Source organism: Somniosus microcephalus, chromosome 26 (assembly GCF_052327205.1).
Source record: "Somniosus microcephalus isolate GS21.2 chromosome 26, FLI_Smic_1.0, whole genome shotgun sequence".
In the NCBI taxonomy this organism is placed as follows: Eukaryota; Metazoa; Chordata; class Chondrichthyes; order Squaliformes; family Somniosidae; genus Somniosus; species Somniosus microcephalus.
In genome coordinates, this window is record NC_141012.1 from 6,367,602 (window position 1) to 6,390,676 (window position 23,075).

The 23,075-nt window shown below is 45.9% G+C and overlaps 1 protein-coding gene across 1 annotated transcript in view; it reads right to left on the minus strand.

Moving 5' to 3' along the window:
- Window positions 1–512: 512 nt before the first annotated feature.
- Window positions 513–23,075, minus strand: part of LOC147100237 (ubiquitin-associated and SH3 domain-containing protein B-like) — a 164,870-nt gene continuing 142,307 nt past the window's right edge. The window contains exons 10-14 of the mRNA XM_085967699.1: window positions 20,763–20,855; window positions 19,067–19,211; window positions 16,690–16,796; window positions 16,175–16,284; window positions 513–12,717 (exon numbers count right to left, since the gene is read on the minus strand). Coding sequence (XP_085823825.1) covers window positions 12,580–12,717; window positions 16,175–16,284; window positions 16,690–16,796; window positions 19,067–19,211; window positions 20,763–20,855 — 593 coding nt within the window. The 3' untranslated portion in view covers window positions 513–12,579. The remainder of the gene's footprint in view (window positions 12,718–16,174; window positions 16,285–16,689; window positions 16,797–19,066; window positions 19,212–20,762; window positions 20,856–23,075) is intronic.

A 23,075-nucleotide genomic window follows, 5' to 3' on the forward strand; every position in this document is an offset into this window, starting at 1 on the left:
CGCTCCCTCAGCACTGCACTGGAGTGTCAGCCTAGATTGTTGTGCTCAAGTCCCTGGAGTGGGACGTGAACCCACAATCTTCTGACTCAGAGTCAAGTGTGCTACCAAATGAGCCACAACTATATTGGTATTAATGGTCTGTAGAAAAAAATTCGTAAAAGACAATACACTTCAATGTTGTGCGATACATTTGTGTGTGGCTCTTAACTCACCATCTTAAATTACTCCCACCAGTAATTCATTCTAGTGTTATCCCGCTCACAGTCCTATCTCGGGACGCAACTCAAGTTTGGAAAGATGCAATCTGTAACTGCCCTGCTGGGTGTTTGCCAAGCGGTCACAGTGTGAAATTTTCTGACGGCCACCTTTACATTTTAATGAAATCCCCGTGAGAACACAGCCAGAGAGTCTCTCCCCCATTATTAATTCCTTGAAGGTGCAGTGATTCACAATACGCTCAAACCAAGTAAATAATTAAAATGAACCGAAAATATACGCAGAGAATAAATAAGTGATATTTAACGCTAATAAAACATTTATTTGGCAACATAATTTACACAGTCGGAAGCGGTAAATAATTGTCGAGGCAGTCGTTTGTAACAAAAAAATTGCACATTCTTGAGAAACACACTTTTGAATACATAAAAATGGAACAATAATTTAAATACATAAAGCATTTGTTTGAAGAACAAGGGACATGACATTTGAATTGAGGCCTGCCTGTTAGCGCCGCAAACAAATTACTGCTCAATAACATGCCAAAGACTAGCTCCCCCCAGCCGGATAATCACAAAAGCGCCAGGCTTTTTAATACAGTGTGTGTGTATATACACCAAACTCTTCATTAATTTATTTATAGTCCGCTTATGTATAATGCCTACAATCAGGAAAAAGTAGGGGACACCAAGGACCAAGACACAACTGGGATTAACTCACTGTCAAGACACACAATTTCGATACAGAACTAATGTGGAAAATATATGGTGTAGGGTTTATATTATTAAAGAGGAAATGCAACATAGTGCTCGACTGACATTACACTTGTGGCAGAACTGCTGTTCACAAGGTTTCAAATTTATTTTCAAGCCAATTTTAATTTGTTTCCTTGACTCCGTTTTTTTCCCAACTTCTCATTCTTCGCCCAAACTGATGAGGTGAGTTGGCCTTGACTGCTGTACTGGAGCAAGCAGCACAGGGCCAACTCGAGATACAAGTTCCTTGACTGGGGAACCCAAGATAAGACAAGCTTTTCAAATTTTGTTTTACAAAAAAGGTGCAAATTCCTTTTTCTTTTTTTGGTCTCCTCACAGCCAACAAGAGGGCAGGTGGGTGAGCTCTCCCCAGGCTTTGGCCGAGGCCATTTTACAAGAGCTGGTAGGGCTTGTTTTCTTCCCATAGTGGCACAGCTGGACGTGGGTGTCCAACTGCTGCATCCCATGCCCCACCCCTACAAGGGTCATTGCTCCAACAAGAGGCAAGGCAGACTTGAGTGACTAAGGCAGAGAGTCAACTCTTGGCACGTTGGTTGGGAAGTCGCGAGGTGTTTGACTGGCCTTCGACCTTTCCTATTTTCAAAATAAAGTAAGGCTGGTAAAATGAGGAAATGGAGCCCAGCTGGTACAGGATTATTGCAGAGATAAAAGATGTTCGGTCAAGTTGGAATAACCACCAATTATTCTGCAAAGCTTGAATTGGATAGTCAGGCATTTCTCGTTCATAAAACATAGCTCCAATCATTTGAGGCAGACCTTTTAGCAGAATTGATTAATATTGGAATAATCCTGCTGGCATCGTTTTTAAGAAGCCTGCTTTAAGGTGCCGTGGTTACTGGTTTGCACATAGTTGTGTGACACTCAAAACTTCCAACCTCATGAGCTGAGAGTTTTATTACTTCATTGTAGGACTCAGCAAAAGCATAAAATAATAACCCGTGCCTAGATTGCAGACAAGAGTAGTAGTAGTAGTGCTGGTGACCACAGTCACCTGGACCATAGATGCCCAAACCTCAACACTGTAAAAACAGACTGCACGAGAGTGCGGGTTTAAGCAAATGGAGGGGAATTGGAAGGAAATGTACAATTGGGTGGAAAAACCCAGGCTGCATAATGGAGGACAGATTAATGGCCCATCCCCAGAAGATTGAGAAAGATGCCACAATCCTTGAGTGAGTTGGTCACAATGCTTAGAGTGAGTTAAAGTGTAAATACATCAGCTACTAAACCGTTTAAAAAACACATTTCAGTTTCTAGTTATAGGCAGAATAAAGAGATCCTCCACAGAATTAACAGGACATCAGTTATGAGCCATGAAATATTTTCTTAAATGAGAAACCAAGGACCATAGTGCAGGACACCAGCAAAGGTTAAAAAGGAGCGAAGAGTAAGCAAATCAGGAAGCAGTGGTTAGTTGACCCTAAGCTTGGGTTTGAAGAGCTGAAGATTTTAGGAGGAAGGGAAGACCAAGGGAATTACGGAGTTCTAATAGTCTTGATTACCACAAGTACGGTACAACTCAACGACAAACTCAGATCGCTCTGGAGCACAAGAGGCAATAGGCAGTTCCGAACACCCGTTAAAAACTGAAGACCACAGCCAGTATCAGAGATAAGATTCCTGAAAAATATGATTGTACTTCAGATTTAGATTTTTTAAAATAAAAACCAATTCTCCATGGCTACCAATTCCCTATGACAATTCATACATTGTGGTAGTGGTCAGGCTGTGGTGATTCAGGCAGGTACAACACCGACAACCAACAGTGAATCCCAGGACCCAAAGTCTTGTATCGCATTCAACTTGCCATTACTGAGATTGGGTAGGAGTCAATCACAAACCTTGGGTTCCTAGAAATCCTTTACAAGGGGGAGTTCACATTTTTCTCTTTTAATTTTTCTCTGCAATATTCCTTCAATATTTATGAAATGAATCATCTCCAAGGGGGTGAATTATTATTTCAGAAAGGTTTGTCAAACTGCACAAAGACTCAGGTGTCCAACATCTGCCCATATTCTGAATGTTCCTTATGTAGACACCCATGAGATATGACATTAATTCATCTCCCACTTAGGTTTCTTTGGCTGAATTTATGGTGGGTCACAAGGTAGGGACTTCATCATTCAAACCTTCAGCCTTTGCTTTAATCCTTACAGAATACCAACCCTTCTCTCTCCCAGTTACAGTATCTTTTCCCTTTCTTCGTGAAGCCAGTGCAAAGCTTCAACCATCCTTCCTGCAACCCATTCCAGCTATTGATCACCTTTCTGTGTAAAGAAATATTGTCTGGTGCTTGACATAAACTTGCCCATCACACTGTTGAACCAGTGCTCTCCCTACACACAACCCCACCCATGTGATCGGCCTCCAGTTATCACCTAACAATTAGTTGTCCTCATATAACCCACATCAGCTGATGAAAATAAACATTTATTTAAATTTAAAAAAATTAAAACTGTAAGTTTCAAGCACCAGGCAAAGATCTTCAAAATAATGAAAGGGTATCGATAAGGTTGAAGTAAACAAGCTATTTAACTTGGACAATGAGCCCAGAAAAAAGTCTCCCCCCCCGCCACACACAATACTTGATGGAACAGACTGCTGGAGAAGGGAGTTGATAATGGAACCTTAAAAAAAGGCTGGATCGATATCTGTTGAGAAGGGAGATTGAAGATTAGAGTGATATCAACAACACTGCTTTTTTCTTTAATGGGGAATGTTAGAAGGGGAACTCAGTGGGGAGGGTGGAGCCCTGATAATGGATGGACCAGGTGTGATGGGCCAAATAGCCTCACATCGACTTAATTCTGCTTTTATACCAATACTGCACAATCTGGAAATCTCCTATGAGGGAGTTTTGCTAAATAGCATAGCGCTCCTTTTGTAGTGGTCCTATTTGAAAGAGGGGTACACCTCAGTTGTCATGATCAGTGGAAGAGTTATTTAGTATCATCATTCTATCTGCTCCTGCTTCACTGCCGGGGCCAGTGTTTTAAATATGGGCCTGATCCCCTTTCACTGCCCCCCCTGTGGCAGTGATGACGCAACAGATTCCCCATATGGTCGGTCATGCCAGCTGATCTGGAGGAAGGCCACTGGAAACCCGCTGGGGCAGAAGCCTCATCTCCCGGCAGTCCCATTTCAAACTGGAACATCGCAAAGTCAAACAGCAACAAACTGAGGTGCCTCATCTCACCGGCACACCTCATCTTCTCAACACACTGCAGTTGTGAGTTTAGAGCACACTAGACAAATTCTTATAAAGAAAAATTACATTAAAAACATAAAACAAGTAGCCTGTAAGGATATAAATCCCACAGATTGAAAAAAAATCAATACAATGATGCTTCATACAGCCAAGACAATCTATCCCCAGTGGTTCCTGAACAAATACCAGCTTTTGTCTACTTTAATTACCATGTGTGGTCAGGAAGTGTTTATCACATTTCCACACATTTGGAGTGGTTAAAGGTACATTTTAAAATGACCAACATGGAGCTATATGGGACTGATTTTAAGAATGAGCTTCACCCACCACTAGGGGAGCCTCACCCATTGACTGCAAGGAGTTTCACTCACCACTGGGGGAGCCCCACCCATTGACTGCAAGGAGCTTCACCCACCACTAGGGGAGCTTCACCCACCACTAGGGGAGCCCCACCCATTGACTGCAAGGAGCTTCACTCACCACTGGGGGAGCTTCACCCACCACTAGGGGAGCCCCACCCATTGACTGCAAGGAGCTTCACCCACCACTGGGGGAGTTTCACCCACCACTGGGGGAGCCTTTCCAGCTCCCAAAGGGGAGGCTCCCCAGCTGATTGTATTTCGCTAAAATTGCTCACAACAGGTTGAATTTTAGACTGGAAAATCAAAAGCACAGAAAAGAATGGGTAGCTGGATGCAGCGAGCTGAACGCCTGTACAGAGCATCTTAATTGACCTAATCTGCAGAGTTTTATTAGTAAAAAAGACTCAGACAAAAATTCAGCTGTTAGCTACATTGGACATAACGGATTACAAAATGCTGGAGAGGCGAGCTAATACTTTTATATTTTATATCACTATAATGGTAGAGCAGACCTTGGCACAGTAATCATTCTGCTCTCATTATTTGTGGATCGCTTTTGGCCTAATCTTGTAAGGAAGCAGTAAGGTTCAAACTCCCCATTATTTTTTCTGTGATACCTATATTAAGCTACTTGGGTAAGCAACATCTCCCTCAAAGTCAAAGATCCGGCCACAGAAACACAATTTGCTGCCATGGTATGGCTTCAGAGACTTGTGTCTCGAAAACATTCACTCTCAGGCATCCCTGAGGGGGCACAGTTTGGCAGCGTCCCTAGAGATTGGGGGGGCGAAGGGGCAAGGAAAAACAAAACTGGTCAGGTAACAAGTGTCCCCCTCACCCACATCCCTCAAGCCCTCCCAAGTTGCAGACCAACAAATGCAGGGTCTGCAGAAATACAACACATACAAGCTTTTTCCCCTACCTGCAGAAAGCAGTTTCAATCCTGAGTACAACCCAGGTGAAATACCACAGACACAGAGATTAGAGCTCACCGTTAAACCAAATCACTTTTAAAACACAGGTAGAAACAATATACAACATTGGCATCATCAGAATTTTTGGCATCACCATCATTCCTGTCATTTATATACACAAAAACATTTAAATAAATATATCAATAGGCCTTTTAACACCTTCGGTTGCACAGTCGACGCTGCTTGGTGCGCCTGCCGTTTTTACACAAGATTTGCATCGTTACAGACCTGCTGTCCTGAGCTTTATAAGTGGACAAAGTAAAATATTCAGAACTTGGAATGGAAGTACCAACACACAGAGAGGAAAATATAGGTGGGTTTGAGGAATTCTCAAAAGGGCCAATCGCTTGCATAAACTTCTTTGGCAAATGTTCTTTACTGTTTGCAAACCCTGATCTTTAGGTCCTGTTGAAATGCCCTGCTACATAAAATAGAAAGAGAAAATGCTCCAGTGCTCACAGGGTCAATCAGCAACAGAAAGAAAAGTTAGATCAACTTAACCGAGAACTGCTGTTGGCATAACAGTCACTGCACCTCAAAGTAATTCATTGTACGAGATGTGAAAGAAAGACTTGTATTTATAAAACGCCTTTCATGACTTCAGGATGTTCTAAAGTGCGTTACAGCCAATGAAGTACTTTTGAAGTGTCGTAACGCGGCAGCCAAATTGCGCACAGCAAGCTCCCACAAACAGCAATGTGCTAATGACCAGATAATCTGTTTTTTGTGATGTTGATTGAGGGATAAATGCTGGCCAGGACGTGTGATAAGGTGATATATGAACACACTTTTTCCCAATGAAGGGTCTACACCTAAAATGTTGTCTTTTCCCTTTCAGATGCTGACTGTGTATTTTGAGTATTTCCATTTTTTATTTCAGCATGGGTTTTTTTTTTGTTCCATCTCCATATCACTGCAAAATGTTTTGCTGATGATGCCTCCCTAAAAACTATATCCTCCTCATGAAGGCAAGAGTTTTCACTGCAAGAACACAACACACAATTCCTGACTTGACTTTTCATATGTAAACATGAGTAATTGGAAGAAATTTTCAGATGACTGAGGCCCCCCCACCCCACTACACTTCGCTCAGCCGAGTTCTCAAAAACTTTGGTTTCACACAAGAAGAAAAAAAACTTCCGATAAACTGATCAGACTAACCGAACGATTCCACTAACTAGTGAAGGCAGGAAGCAGCTTCTGCAGTACTCCTGTGTTCTGGTCTTTAGTTGCATGGCAACGCCAGTGATGAGGCACTGAGCCCACAGAAACAATCGGAGAGGAGTTGGGAAGAAAAGTCAGGCTATAAACAGATGCACGGGTTTGCCAGCTGGAGACTTCAATGCCCAAACGCCTTCCGAGTCTAACCAGCAGAACGTCCTCATGACTGTTGCAAAATTGGTTAAGCGGCCAGGTTCAGTTATTATATCAAACCAATTGTCCACAGCCACTGCTCGTGCATCCTGTGGGGTATCTCGCCTCTCAGTTGATTCTCCCTTCCCACTGAAGTACGCCTCCAAAAGGCCACTATCTTGCAATGCTCTACACCAAACTGAAGTGTAGGAAGACTCGTTCTCGCTCTTGTAAAAAACTCTGGGGGTGAAACTAGACTTGGGTGGGGTCGCAAAATGGGGGCTATCGCATCTGCTACCAGTTATATGCCCCACCCAATATTCAGTTCCATTGAAGCAAATGGGCCTGAATATCAAACCGGATGTATAAATGGCAGGAGATACGATACCGTCCATTTTGCGCCCATGCCCAAGTCGAATTTCACTCCCTCTGAGTCTCTTCAGAAAACTGTAGGCAGCTCTCTTTGTAGTTTTGCTCTTCCTTTAGATGACTGATGTGGAGCGGATCTGGATAACTATCACCCACCTCTAGATCATTAAGGAAGGAATGTTTATTTGTCTGGGCATTGGGTGTTTTTTGTGCAATGCATCATTATGGGACATTTGACACTCCAGCTGTTTTTCAGGAGGTGCCAACAGAAAGAAAATGCAACAAAAAATAAAGGCCAAACAGGATCCCACCAATTCCCAGACTAATGCCATCTCTTTCTGAGCCGAGCTCAAGCAGGGACCCACGACCCATGAGCACCGCTCTCCCTGTTTATCGTTGCATTGTGTTACTGGGCCCTGTTGGGGACCTATAGTGAGCACCAGCTCCCTCAGGGCTCATGTAAATTTGGCAGAGGGACCAGGGCTTGTAGCCTTTACATTTGTTGGGGGCAGCAGAAGCACATCATCACAATGCCCTGACAGAAATCAGCTTACACAACTTGCTGACACTTTAGAGTTGAATAAATATAAATAATTAATGAGCACAAAAAAAAGAGTTTTGAAACTGAGCAGGTAAAAACCAGACAAAAATACAAAGAGCCAATTGGGGTGGGGACAAAGAATTTGCAATGATAAAACAGTCTATCTAACTGGGCTGCAAAGATGAACACTCGAAGAATAGGTCGAATCAAGTCCCTCTGTGATTAACTAAAGCTACATGATTTTCCTTTTAATTAGTTCAAACATACTCTTTATTTAGTTCAGTGGTATGACCCTAAATCTACAGCACTTAAAATGGAAATCTAATGATGGTAGAGCTTTTCAAATTGGAAATGGCCCATGTTTTAACCACAGCACACTCACTAACGAGACACCCAACAGACTGACTAATGTCATTTCACCCAGAATTCATTACAGACGTCGCAATGAAGAAATCCTCACCAATGCTGCCTTTCATTTTTTTTTTGTGCCGTGCGCGGCCCCTTTAAGTGGCTGTGCGGCCCATTCAAAATACCGCACGTGCTCGGATTTTCCCACTGAAAAGCTGCGTGGGAGGCTCAGAGCGCTGCGTGGCTGCGCGGCTTCAAGGAAACATTGATCCTCACCCCTGCACCCCCCCCCGCCGGATGCTGGTTGCATTGGAGAAAGGGTGATGTCTGAACATGGGCAGTTTTAACCTAACTGGTCAGGTGGAAACCCATGGGATCGGGTGGAACGCCGGTTTCACACCCCACCCAATATTGCTCGCTGTTGGTTCCCATGAAGAGTAAAATTGGTCGGGGTGTAAATCCAGCGTTACACCCGGTCCCGTCAGTATTCCCGACGGGCGAGTCAGGTTAAAATCCCCCCCCCCCCCCCCCCAAAAGAGAAAAGGTTCCTCTGTGCAATGCTTGCAGCAATATCATAAGCCGTTTATAAGGAGTACATTTATGATTTTGTTCGAGTGCAGAGAGAAATCTTTTCCTCCGTGCCCATTGTTGGAGACATCTTGTCTGGGGGTGGGGGGGAGGGGTGGGGGGGCGGGGGGAAGAAAGTTACACACAAAATGATGCCAAGTATTTTCTGCTAGATTGGGGAAAAGAATTTTGGGCAAGGCTAAATTCCGAGCACTGCTAGGAACAGTCTGCAGCCGGACATCCACCATTGTGCGCTTTGGGATAACCCAGCACAGTAGCCATGTGATTAACAGGGAACATTAATCCAATGAATACTTTTTATCTGGACATTTGGATGATATAAATACAAGCTGTTGTTGTTGGACGGACTTGTTTGGTGATGTAACGACATCACTATATGTAGCACTGTTTGTAAATGCAGGAAAGCCCAGAGCATCAGTGCTTACGAGACACCAGTGCTCCTTCAGACGGGCAGGACATTCACAGGGAGGGCAGCACAGTCAGAATTAACACCCGGCATTAATGTAATGCAACTGAAATTTCTTTCACCCACTCTTGTCCTACAGCTGTCGACTTATTGCTGGGCTACAGCTCCCCCCATGCCAGTTAGCCACCTGTATCTTTCCCTTGTAGCCGCTAGTCATGCACGAGTCTTGCCAGCAAGTGTCGACACACTATTCAACTCTGGGGCGCATCACAGTTGAGCTCAATCTTGTCCTCAACCAACATCCACACTTCCCAGCAGGGACCATTGGATAGAAATCAGGAGCGGGAACCCTACCCAACTTCGCACTCTCGAAGGCCAAGGGCAATGAGGCCAATTGTAGCCACCCATCCCCCATTGAAGCCCAGGTTCACATCAGCTATCTCAGAACAGGCCAAGGATCAAATCTGGGGACTTCACTGATCTACGTCGCTCAGTTACGTACTGGGCAAATTTACTAAGCCACGAAGGAGAAGCATCTGGAATTTCTGAAGTTAACTGATTCAAATTGTGCTTGTCCCCACCCTAATCTCCATTCCGCCCCCCACCCCTCACAGACACGCCAGCTCATGACATACAATTTTAAGCGTGCAGTGTTTGCTGAGAAAATTGCAGATGCAAACTGATTCAGAATGGAAAGGTCCGACAATGCTGTAAGCGTGTACAGGGCCCCTTCCCCGAAAATCCTAGTGCCACCTGAGCAAGAGGGAAGGATCACCCAACATTCATGGGCCATGGTGCCAGGCACTCCATGCCACTGAGATTCTTTTGCCTTTCCTCGTTAAGGTTGTGCCCAGGGAGTTCCTTTTACAGCACTTGCTGTGGTAGAATTATTTTTAATAATATGTTCATTTTTGGCAACATACTAGTGAGAAAAACACAAACACTTAATACAATTTCAAAAGATACAATAAACTCTCATTTTTGGTTGGCTATCCCCAAACAGAATGTGATGTGAAGGAACTTCCAGGGCACAAAATAAATACATAAGGACGATGGTTTAATATTCTTCTTCTCGCCCCTGAAATGGGTGCGGCCTGCAGACAAACACCAGAAGACTTCCTGTGATGTACAAAAGCAAACTCACGACCCACAAAACAGTTAAGGATCTCACTATTAAATGGAAAGGTTTGGATCCTGAATTCTCCAAGTATCCATGCGCAACGACTTCATTTTGCACGAGATGTAAAGTCACCAACCATCCAGTTTTGGACGGAGCAGTCAAAAAGGCTGTCCAGAAATATGAAGGTTTATCTCCATCTCCTTCACCCCACCCCCATCCCCCTCCACAAAACAAAAAACAGATCTGCTATTTTTAACCCTTGGGTTCCTTAAGTAGCACCCACCACACACAACAATCTTCTAGTCGAGAACTTCAGCAGCATTTTAAACAAAAACCACAAGAGGGTAATTTTCAACTTTTCCACCTGGATGGTAATGTGCACCTGGTATAGAACTTGTCCTTATTTTAATCCCATTGGAATCATTTGGATGAAAATCAAGCAGTGTCTATATTGTTGGAGGGGAGGGGGGGGGCGCGGGGACTGTTTTACCCACCCCCCCCAAAAAAAAAATCACTGGAGTCAAAAACTACCCCCCACACCCTTTCAGGTGAGGAACAAACCAGGCTGAAGATCTCCACCCGGAGGGGAAAAGAGGCTCTCCAGTAGAATTGAGATTGGACAGAAAGGGTTCAACCTCCCACTAAAATACCTCAAATGGTTTTCCAGCACCCCACCAGCAGAACGTAGAAAGTGGGGAACCTTCGCCGTTAAACTTCAAATGCGTCTTTACAGAACGACAACACAAACTAACTTTATTTCCTCCCCCAAAATGCAAAAAGAGTTTTGAAGCTGAAACCTTGTGGGTCAAGAATGTAGAGTTTAGTTGAGATACTTTTGAGAATGTGAACTTTCGGTTTTAAAAACCTATCCAAGGGGAAAATGGGAAAGCAAAATAGAAGGAGTTTCATCTCTTCGGCTTGCTTCAGGACAGAGCAGAACCACATTTAAACAGCCCTCAGCTGACACCACACCCTCATTATAAGGCTCTCAACTATGACAATCCAGCCTTAAAATTACACAGTGTGAAAATTAGTACAAGAAAGGTGAACATGTTCACATTGACGATCTTCACTTAATGAGTGTGGGGGGAAGGGGGAGAGTGGGGGGAGAGGGAGGGGAGGGAGGGGAGGGGGAGAGTGGGAGGGGGGTGGTCAAGCCTACATTTAAATAGCGGATTAAGGAACTGACTGTGGACACATGAAAGGACCCACATACCCAACTGCATAGTTTGGTCACACCCCGTCCTCAATACGAGAACTCACTTAGAACATTCGGACTGATTCCACACTCCCAGTGCGGACTCCTGCTTGCACAGAACACCGATTGGAGAATCAGTGTTGTATCCCCGCCTCTGAGACACACTCCCTTTAAGGGTAGTCTCACCGCTCAGAGTGCAGACTGTGGAATTAGCCCCGTTCTCTATTACCAGGTTACACAAACACATCTCGGACTAGATTTCATATAGTTGTGAAAAAAACAGGGCAATCACTAAAGCAGATCCCTCTAACAAACCACACACAATAAATAGGCCCCTTTCCCAATGGTATTCTGGTAACTGGGGGCGGGGCTGCAATCTATATTTTAAATATCGGACGGTGGGCTTCATTTCAAGGTTTCCTCACCAGCCATTCCTTTGGCTTTAATTTGCAAATCGTTTTGGTATTTGGCTTTAATTAAATAGAACAGGGAGAAGGAAAAAAAAAGTCCCTTGACTCTGCCAAGAATCTGAGATAAGCGAGGTCCCACTGTTCCATATAAAATGGAGCAGGAATCCAAGTCAGCTTTGCTCCAATAAAAGCATTTCAAGTCATCCATCATTGCTTCTGAAGCAGGTTATATAGAAGCCCACGCCCCAATTATTGCTCACGTACACCACATGTCCGAGTAAAACTGTGTCATGCACAGTATCAAAAATATATCGTAGACCTCCAGCAACGACAAGGTCCCTCAACTACATCTAGATTCTCTGAAATCAACTCAAGTTCCATTCGAACCGGGCCTCAGAACGTTATCTTGTCCTGACCTAAATACATTTGGCCCCGATATCACATAAATCATTCATAATTTACTTCAAGCAATCGGATGAAGAAAATACCAAAAACAAAGTACTGTACAGGCATAAAACACAACAATCAAATAATTAAAGCAACAGGGCACCAGATGGTTGTTGGATCAGACAATATACCGAGCACGGCAGTGAGATGAACCCGCTCGTACAGAGTATGTGGAAAGGGGAAGGAGGTGAAGTAGTAAGTGGAAGCACATGCTATTAATGGCTCTATCTTCCAGTGACGGATGGGTCTTTCGTTCCTTTTTTTTAGTCTTGGAACAAGATCTCCCTCCAGCTAAAACTGTGATTGGGGCCGTGGGTGAGCGGTAGGATGGGAGGATCTACCAGTTGCCATATACCCGCGTCTTCCAGCTCTTCACAGGCGCAGAATCCTAAATACGGGATCTGTGGGGGGGAAAAAAACATGAAGCACATGAATTTCAAGAATAGGAAGAGCCATTTGGCCCAACAAGCCCTTAATCTGAAACCCACCTTCGCGTCACAAGCCTTCTCTAGAAACCTCTCTCTTAAACCTATTTCTACCGTGATTGAATGCATCGCCCTGGCCACTTCTTCCAGAACTCAATTCTATTAAACAATTCCATTTCACTTAGGGTGGAAAAAGTTATGCTCTGAAAGAAGTAAGTTCAACATCTATGTCTTGGTATTAGAATCATACAACATACTTGCAGAATGGGCATGTAATTGCCAAATGAATTTCAACACAGGTAAGTGTGAGGTATAGGCCCAGAAATTCGGGTCTCCACGGGCGAGTACGCACGGGGTACTCACCTGTGGGCCCGATGGAAGTGCCGGTTTCCTGCATGCACTGCGCATGCGCGGGAAACCGGCACTTCCGTTCCTCTGAATGAAGAGGTTCAGAGGTCGAACGCGTGCGCGGGGGAGGCTGCGCGTGCGCATCAAACTTAGGTTTTTTTTTAAATAGGCTTCTCTGGGAACGTAAGCCTGCAGAATTTAGAAATATAAAAAGCAGGCGTAAGGCCTGTTTTTTACAAAGTAAGTGGTGAATTAATTAAAATGAAAACATTTTTTCCACAAGGGGGGCACGGTGGCATAGTGGTTAGCACTGTTGCCTCACAGCGCCAGGGACCCGGGTTCAAATCTGGCCTCGGGCGACTGTCTGTGTGGAGTTTGCACATTCTCTCTGTGTCTGCGTGGGTTTCCTCCGGGTGCTCCGGTTTCCTCCCACAGTCCAAAGATGTGCAGGTTAGGTTGATTTGGCTATGATAAATTGACCCTTAGTGTTAGGGGATTAAATACATGGGTTATGGGGATAGGGTGGGATATGTGTCGGTGCAGGCTCGATGGGCCGAAATGGCCTCTATCTGCACTGTAGATTCTGTGAAATACTTTAAAGCAAGGTAAGTTTATTTTTAACCCCGTTAGAATATAAAATTATTTTTTTCAAAAATGTAAATTATTGTTTAAAATAGTTATTTCATGTAATTTATAGTTTATTTAAAAAATGTGATTTAAAAAAAATTATTTGAAGGTTTAGTGCTATTTTGGGGCCGTAGTATTTATAAGTCTTGACAGCATTTCCTGTCAGACTTATGAATGGAGCATTCCCTGCTCCGATTGGCTGCCCATGGCCCACGTGATCCATGGGGACGCATTGAACTAACTGCGCCCCTGGGATACACAAGCACTGCACGCCGGCAGCTGGACCAAACCCCGGATTGGAATTCCACGGGGCCCTACAGCTCAACGGCCGGCGCGCAAGGTAAGTGCAGATCGGGGGCTTGCACTCGCGGGAAGCCCCTGACTCCAATTTCTGGGCCAATACACTTCGGTAAGAAAAATAAGGAGGTCACATATTACTTGGTAAAGAAGAATCTAAATTGGGTAGAAGAGCAAAGGGATCTCGGAGTACAAATACACAAATCACAAAGTAGCGACACAGGTTAACAAGGTCATAAAAAAAAGCAAACCAAGCACTAGGGTTTATTTCTAGAGGGATAGAATTGAAAAATAGGGAAGTTATGCTAAACCTGTATCGAACCTTGGTTAGACCACACTTGGAGTATTGCGTACAATACGGATATAGAAGCACTGGAGAGGGTGCAAAAAAGATTTACAAGGACGATACCAGAAATGCGAGGGTATACCCATCAGGAAAGGATGAACAGGCTGGGTCTCGTTTCTCTTGAAAAGTGAAAGCTGAGGGGTGAGCTAATAGAGGGCTTTAAAATTATGAAAGGTTTTGATAGAGAGAATGTTTCCACTTGTGGGGAAGAGCATAACTAGAGGCCATCAATATAAGATAGTCACCAAGAAATCCAATAGGGAATTCAGAAGAAACTTCTTCACCCAGAGAGTGGTGAGAATGTGGAACTCGCTGCCACAGGGAGTGGTTGAAGCGAATAGTATAGATGTATTTAAGGGGAGGCTGGACAAACATATATGAAGGAGAAGGGAATAGAGGGTTATACTGATAGAGTTAGATGAGGAAAGACGGGAGGAGGCTTGAGTGGAACGTAAACGCCGGCATAGACTGGTTGGGCCGAATGGCCTGTTTCTGTGCTGCATATCCTATGTAATTCTAGGAGGCTGTTTGGCCCATCGTGCCTGTGCCGGCTCTTTGAAAGATTCTATCTAATTAGTCCCACTCCTCTGCTCTTTCCCCGTAACCCTCCAAATTTTTCAAGTATTGATCCAATTCTCTTGAAAGTTACTATTGAATCAGCTCCCACCGCCCTTTCAGATTACAACAACTCGCTGCGTAAAAAAAATTCTCCTCATCTCCCCTTTAGTTCTCTCTGTTCCTGCACCCCCTGTAAAATTGTACCATTTAGTTTATATTGCCTCTTCTCATTCTTCCTTCACACTTGCATCATGTCACACTTCAAACATTAATAGCATATTTACCACTAATGCACGAGTTGTATCAAACTAAACCATCTGGAACACAAGTTACAACAGAAACTTCATGGTGGGAATTTGCTCTTCCAATTGGCCTGCGATTTGTAGATTTTTAATTAATCCTTAAGGCGACTGGCTTAAGTGTTAGGAAAAGGCCATTTGTCTCACTGATTTTTACCCCTCCGAGCACTCTACCTCTCCCAGTCAACTGTGTGTTGAAACCGCCCCTTCCAAATACGGCCTCTGATACTCTACCTGGCAGATAATCCCACACAGTTATCTACTTCATGCAAAGAGTGATTCTGTTCTAAACTTCCTTTCCGCGAGTGCAATCACTAGTAAGGCTGGGTCACTACTGCCCCCGGCTCCCGCTCCCCACCCGCGAAGTGGCCCCGATTTCCCCCTTCGCCCGCCACCATTTACCTCGGTGCAGGTGGACTGCCTCCAGGTCCGACGATTCTCACCTGCCCCAAGTCGGTCAGCTGCCACTTTTCACCTGTCTCGGGTGAGCAGCTGGCCGGTGGGATGAAACCGAGGCCTGGAAGTTAAAACAGGTCGGGCCTCAAAGCGGATGACGTCGGGCGGGTTTGACGTTTGGCCCGCTCCTGGCCCGCTCCCAGTTAAGATCACCCCTCCCAGTATGTTTAATTAACAGATGGCAACGGTTCAGAATGAGCAAAGACCGAGTATTGCCACTGTTACCAGAGTTAGAAATAAGAAAAAGACTTGCATTTCTGTAGAGCCTTTCATCACCACCGGACGACCCAAAGCGCTTTACAGCCAATGAAGTACTTTTTTTTGAAGAGTAGTCACTCACTGTTGTAATGTAGGAAACGTGGCAGCCAATTTGCGCACAGCAAGCTCCCACAAACAGCAATGTGATAATGACCAGATCATCTGTTTTAGTGATGTTGATTGCCAAATTCCCACCCCACTGTAGCACTCTCTGTCCCAGTTGGAGGGCACACAACACACTCACCTTTCGAACCACCTGCACAAAGTCCTTGGAATTGCGTGCGGAGAGACCCTGGAGCTGCCGAGTGCAGGCCTCAAGGGAAGAGGCGTGTGCTACAATCAGAACATTGTTACCTGAAGGATAAGAGCAAACCAACAGTCATTCCAACTCACAAACCAGCACAAGGAAGAGAACTCGGCAACCTGCATTTATATAGCGCCTTTCACAACCTCAGGACGTCCCAAATTGCTTTATAGCCAATGAAGTGGATCCACTGTTGTAATGTGGGAAACGCGGCAGCAAATATATACACAGCAAGCTCCCACAAACAGCAATGTGATAAATGACCAAATAATCTGTTTTAATGAGGTTCGATGTCGGTCAAGAGGTTGTGAAAGGCGCTACATTTTTTATTTAGTTCCGACCATCATCCCAAACTCTGTCGGACTCATTGTAATCCCCAACGCTATTCCCTTACAAATATCAACTGAAAATACTGTAGTTTCCTTACAATTATTCACCGTGAGTCTTGCAGTTACCTTTGACTTTACATTCCGCCAGGATATCCCTCATCACCTGGCAACTCCTGCTAATGTACGTCTCGTAGGATTCGGAAATCCCCAGTTTACTCGCCTGTAAGTGAGGTCTGCAATATACGAACACCAGTTAGAAAGTGATACAACACAAAGTCAGACCGTGACGAGCAAAGAAAGAGACAGGTAGTGTGTTAACTCCCCGCACCGCTGCCAACGGTGCGAGATGGTTTTCTCTCCCCATCTAACTGAACCGGGGCTTCCTGGTAGAAGAGCCTCCCCGGCAGGAGCCAAAGGTGGTCAGGGACATCTCATTAGAACATAATAGGAGCAGGAGTGGGCCATACGGCCCCTCGAGCCTGCTCCGCCATTCAATAAGGTCATGGCTGACCTTCGACCTCAACTCCACTTTGCCGCGCCCTCGCCCCATATCCCTCGATTCCCCTCGTGTCCAAAAATCTATCGATCGCCGTCTTGAGCATCCACAGCCCCCTGGGGTAGGAATTTCAAAGAATCACAACCCTCTGAATTTCTCCCCATCTCAGTCCTAAATGGCCGACCCCTTATCCTGAGACTGTGCCCCCCTAGTTCTAGGCTCTCCAGCCAGGGGAAACAAGCTCTCAGCATCTACCCTGTCAGTCCCCCTCAGAATCTTATATATTTCAATGAGATCACCTCTCATTCTTCTAAACTCCAGAGAATATAGGCTCATTCTCCCAGTTGTACTTGAGCAATGCAATAAAAAGTGTTCCAGTGTGAAGCCTCACGAAGAGGAGGGAGTCCTTCCTCCCGCAACCGACACCACCAGATTAACTGCTCGTTTATCTCATTGCCATTTGTGGGATCTTGCTGCGCGCAAAATTTCCCGACAAACTAACAGTCACCGCACTTCAAAATAATTCATCATATGTGAAGAGCTTTGAGGCACTTCTGACATTGTGACAGAACAAATTTAAATGAAAATATAAATGCAAAGTTTTTTTAAAAATGTCAAACAATATAAAAATATCGAACGTTAACCGTGGAAAGAGTACAGCACAGAAACAGGCCATTCGACCCAACTGGTCTATGCCGGTGTTGAAGCGGCACACGAGCCTCCTCCCACTATAATTACCTCTTTCCTTCCTGCTCCCCCCACTCCTGCCATATCCCTCGATTTTCTCCTCCCTCAGTATGTGTCAAGCCTCCTCTTAAAGGCATCACTGCTTCACCCACACCATGGGCAGCGAGTTCCACATTCCCGCCACTCAGTGCAAAGAAATTTCTTCTAAATTCCTTATTTGATCTGTTCATGGCAATCTTATAGTCACGTCCCCTGGTCTAGATTGACCCACAAGTAGAAACAGTTACTCCACATAAAAGAAAAGAAAGACTTGCATTTCTCCAGCGCCTTTCACGTCCCAAAGCGCTTTACAACCAATGAAGTACTTTTTGAAGTGTAGCCAATGTTGTAACGTGGGAAATGCAGCAGCCAATTTGTGCACTGCAAGCTCCCACAAACAGCAATGTGACAATGACCAGATAATCTGTTTTCATTGATGCTGATTGAGGGATAAATATTGGCCAGGACACCGGGGAGAACTCCCCTGCTCTTCTTCAAAATAGTGCCGTGGGATCTTTTACGTCCACCTGAGGGCAGACGGCGCCTCGGTTTAATGTCTTATGCAAAAGATGGCACCTCATGCAGCACTCCCTCAGTACTGTTCCCCTGACAGTGCGGGGCTGCCTCAGTACTGCCCCTCCGACAGTGCGGCGCTCCCTCAGTACTGCCCCTCCAACAGTGCGGCGCTCCCTCAGTACTGCCCCTCCGACAGTGCGGCGCTCCCTCAGTACTGCCCCTCCGACAGTGCGGCACTCCCTCAGTACTGCACCGGAGTGTCAGCCTGGATCTTTGTGCTCGAGTCTATGGAGTGGGACTTGAACCCACAACCTTCCGACTCCGAGGCGAGAGAGAGTGCTGCCCACTGAGCCACAGCTGGCACTTGACATTCATCCAGCAAAGATCTCAATCAGGTCTTCTCATAGTCCTTTTTCTAGCGATAAAGAGCACCAGTCTGTTCAATACTTCCCGAAAGTTACATAGACTCAATTTTGGTTAAATATATCAACCCCAGATTAGGAACTTTAACCTCAGGTGCTTCTCACTGATAGTGGTTCAAATGCTCGCCACCCGAACACACAACTGCCCAGTCACTGTAGGCCGAATGGTCTCCTTCTGTGCTGTGTCATTCCAGGACTCTATGCACATCCCAATATGGTTGTCAAAGGATTTAAATCCTTCCCATAAGTCGGTTCAAGACCAATTGACTTGACCCGTACAAAGGGGAAGTGCCCACTCATTGAATGCTGGTGTTTGGCGAGTATTGTCTGTGCCAATTCCTACCTGTAGGTTGTGTCAGTCCCCATGTTTACTGCTGCTAGCTCCTCTGCCGACATCCACGCTGGCAAGGTGTTCCCCGAGACCCACTTCGTCCACTCAAACAGCCCAGGCTCCACCCGAACCATGATCTGGTTCACCTGCTGAAGTCCTGTGAATAAAGTCAGATACAATGACACCGATTTAGTAACTCATTCAATAAAAGGGGCATCTCCGAATCAGAGGTACATAAATCACTGACCTGCCCCTCAAAACTTTATCCACGCCACTCCTGAAGGCACTGACTCTCACTGGGGTACAGTTCCACAGGCACTGACTCTCACTGGGATACAGTTCCACAGACACTGACTCTCACTGGGGTACAGTTCCACAGGCACGGACTCTCACAGGGGTACAGGTCCACAGGCACTGACTCTCACTGGGGTGCAGTTCCACAGGCACTGACTCTCACTGGGGTGTAGTTCCACAGACACTGACTCTCACTGGGGTACAGTTCCACAGCCACTGACTCTCACTGGGGTACAGTTCCACAGGCGCTGACTCTCACTGGGGTACAGTCCCACAGGCACTGACTCTCACTGGGGTACAATTCCACAGACACTGACTCTCACTGGGGTACAGTTCCACAGGCACTGACTCTCACTGGGGTACTGTCCCACAGGCACTGACTCTCACTGGGGTACAGTTCCACAGGCACTGACTCTCACTGGGGTACAGTTCCACAGGCACGGACTCTCACTGGGGTACAGTTCCACAGGCACGGACTCTCACTGGGGTACAGTTCCACAGACACTGACTCTCACTGGGGTACAGTTCCACAGGCACTGACTCTCACTGGGGTACAGTTCCACAGACACTGACTCTCACTGGGGTACAGTTCCACAGGCACGGACTCTCACTGGGGTACAGTTCCACAGGCACGGACTCTCACTGGGGTACAGTTCCACAGGCACTGACTCTCACTGGGGTACTGTCCCACAGGCACTGACTCTCACTGGGGTACAGTTCCACAGGCACTGACTCTCACTGGGGTACAGTTCCACAGACTCTCACTGGGGTACAGTTCCACAGACACTGACTCTCACTGGGGTACAGTTCCACAGACACTGACTCTCACTGGGGTACAGTTCCACAGACACTGACTCTCACTGGGGTACAGTTCCACAGGCACTGACTCTCACTGGGGTACAGTTCCACAGACACTGACTCTCACTGGGGTACAGTTCCACAGGCACTGACTCTCACTGGGGTACAGTTCCACAGGCACTGACTCTCACTGGGGTACAGTTCCACAGACACTGACTCTCACTGGGGTACAGTTCCACAGGCACTGACTCTCACTGGGGTACAGTTCCACAGACACTGACTCTCACTGCGGTACAGTTCCACAGACACTTGAGGAGAGGCCGGACGTCAAAGTGATAAGTTTTGAGCAGGTGTGTTGTGGGGCGGGGGAGGGGTGTAAGAGAAAGAGATGCAGCAAAGCCAATGGGTTCTGGGAAGAAAATTCAAGAATGCAGAGGCAACATGGCTGAAGGCTCGGGCATGACAAAAGAGCGGAGAGGCAGGCAGGTGAAGACAAACGTCCTGATGCAGAAGAGCAGAGGGTACAAAGGGAGACATGGAACTGGGAGGAAGTTGCAGAGGTCGGACAGAGCGAGGCAGGGAAGGGATTTGTAAACATCGGCAGCTGTTTCATTACCTCTCAGTATGTGGAACGCGGTCTGCACACAGCGTAGCGAGGGTGAACAGTACACGTAATCAATGGCCGATTTACTCTCCAGCAGAGCCTCCCCTGCAAGTCAAACATGCGACGGCAATCAGATTCAGACAAGCGCACATTCTTCAGGTACAATTTCATTGTAAACCCTTTCCCTGGTCCTCTTCTACCTCATTACCCTCCAGTAGAGTGGATTGAAAGGGAGCTCCCCCAGTAGCTCAGTATGGTACTGAACCACACAGAACTGCAAGGTTCCCGATTCAATAGCCAGGTCTGTACCGAGTCAGCCAACTCCGGCCAAGGTGCTACATTTAGTCGCAACGTAGCTGAGCTGGTTGGTTGCTCAGATAATGACCGAAGGCAGAGGTGCCCAAACTGCAGCTTTGGGCTACACGCAGTCACTGAGCGCCAGAAATCTGGCATTTAATGCCCAGGTTAATAAGTCAAATTTGCACTTAAAACAAAGAGGCAATCTAAACTAAATGGTAGAATTTTAAAGGGGGTGCAGGAACAGAGGGACCTGGGGATGTATGTACATAAATCACTGAAGGTGGCAGGACAAGCTGAGAAGGCAGAAATATGGGACCCTTAACTTTATAAACACAAGCATTTTAGGATAAGGGGTCGTCCATTTAAAACGGAGATGAGGAGGAATTTCTTCTCTCAGAGGGTCATGAATCTTTGGAATTCTCTACCCCGGAGAGCTGTGGGAGCTGGGTCATTGAGTATATTCAAGATAGAGATTGATAGACATTTGAGCTACAGGGAGTCCAGGGTTATGGGGAGCGGGCGGGAAAGTGACGTTGAGGCCAAGATCAGATCAGCCATGATCTTATCGAGGGGCCAAATGGCCTACTCCTGCTCCCATTTCTTATGTTCTTAAGCATAGAGTACAAAAGCAAGGAAGTTATGCTAAACCTTTATAAATCACTGATTAGGCTTCAGCTGGAGTACTGTGTCCAATACAGGGCACCGCACATTAGGAAGGATGTCATGGCCTTGGAGAGGGTGTGGAGGAGATTTAGCAGAACGATATTATCTGAACGGCAATAGATTGGGAGAAGGGGAAGTGCAACGAGACCTGGGTGTCCTTGTGCACCAGTCGCTGAAGGTAAGCATGCAGGTGCAGCAGGCGGTTAAGAAGGCAAATGGTATGCTGGCCTTCATAGCGAGAGGATTCGAGTACAGGAGCAAGGATGTCTTGCTGCAGTTGTACAGGGCCCTGGTGAGACCACACCTCGAGTATTGTGTGCAGTTTTGGTCGCCTTATCTGAGGAGCGATGTTCTTGCCATGGAGGGAGTGCAGTGAAGATTCACCAGACTGATACCTGGGATGGCAGGAATGATGTATGAGGAGAGATTGGGTCGATTGGGCTTATACTCACTGGAGTTTAGAAGAATGAGAGGGGATCTCATTGAAACTTATAAAATTCTAACAGGACTAGACAGACTAGATGCAGGAAGGATGTTCCCGATGGCGGGGGAGTCCAGAACCAGGGGTCACAGTCTAAAGATAAGGGGTAAGCCATTTAGGACTGAGATGAGGAGGAATTTCTTCACCCAGAGAGTGGTGAACCTGTGGAATTCTCTACCACAAAAGGCAGTTGAGGCCAATTCATTAAATATATTCAAGAAGGAGTTAGATATATTTCTTAAGGCTAAAGGGATCAAGGGATATGGGGAGAAAGCAGGGACAGGGTACTGAATTTGGATGATCAACCATGATCTCATTGAATGCTGGAGCAGGCTCGAGGGGCCGAATGGCCTACTCCTGCTCCTATCTTCTATGTTTGTATGATACCAGAGATGAGGGACTTCAGTTATCTGGAGACTGGAGAAGCTGGGATTATTCTCTTTGAGCAGAGAAGGTTAAGGGGAGATTTAATAGAGGTGTTCAAAATTATGAGGGATTTTGATAGAGTAGATAGGGAGAAATTATATTCCAGCGAGTTGTTGTGATCTGGAACGCGCTGCCTGAAAGGCCGATGGAAGCAGATTCAATAGTGACTTTCAAAAGGGAATTGGATAAATACTGGAAAAGGAAAAATTTGCAGGGCTACGGGGAAAGATCAGGGGGGAGTGGGACTAATTGGAGAGCTCTTTCAAAGAGCCGGCACAGGCACGATGGGCCGAATGGCCTCCTTCTGTGCTGTATAATTCTACGATTCTAAACTATTAAACTGGCTGTGATGGGTATGGATTAAATAATTCATGAAGCAGGAAGGAGGAAACACAATACTGTAAATTATGAAGAGGCCATGTCTCTGAGCCCTAATGGTTACTGAGGGCTGTTTT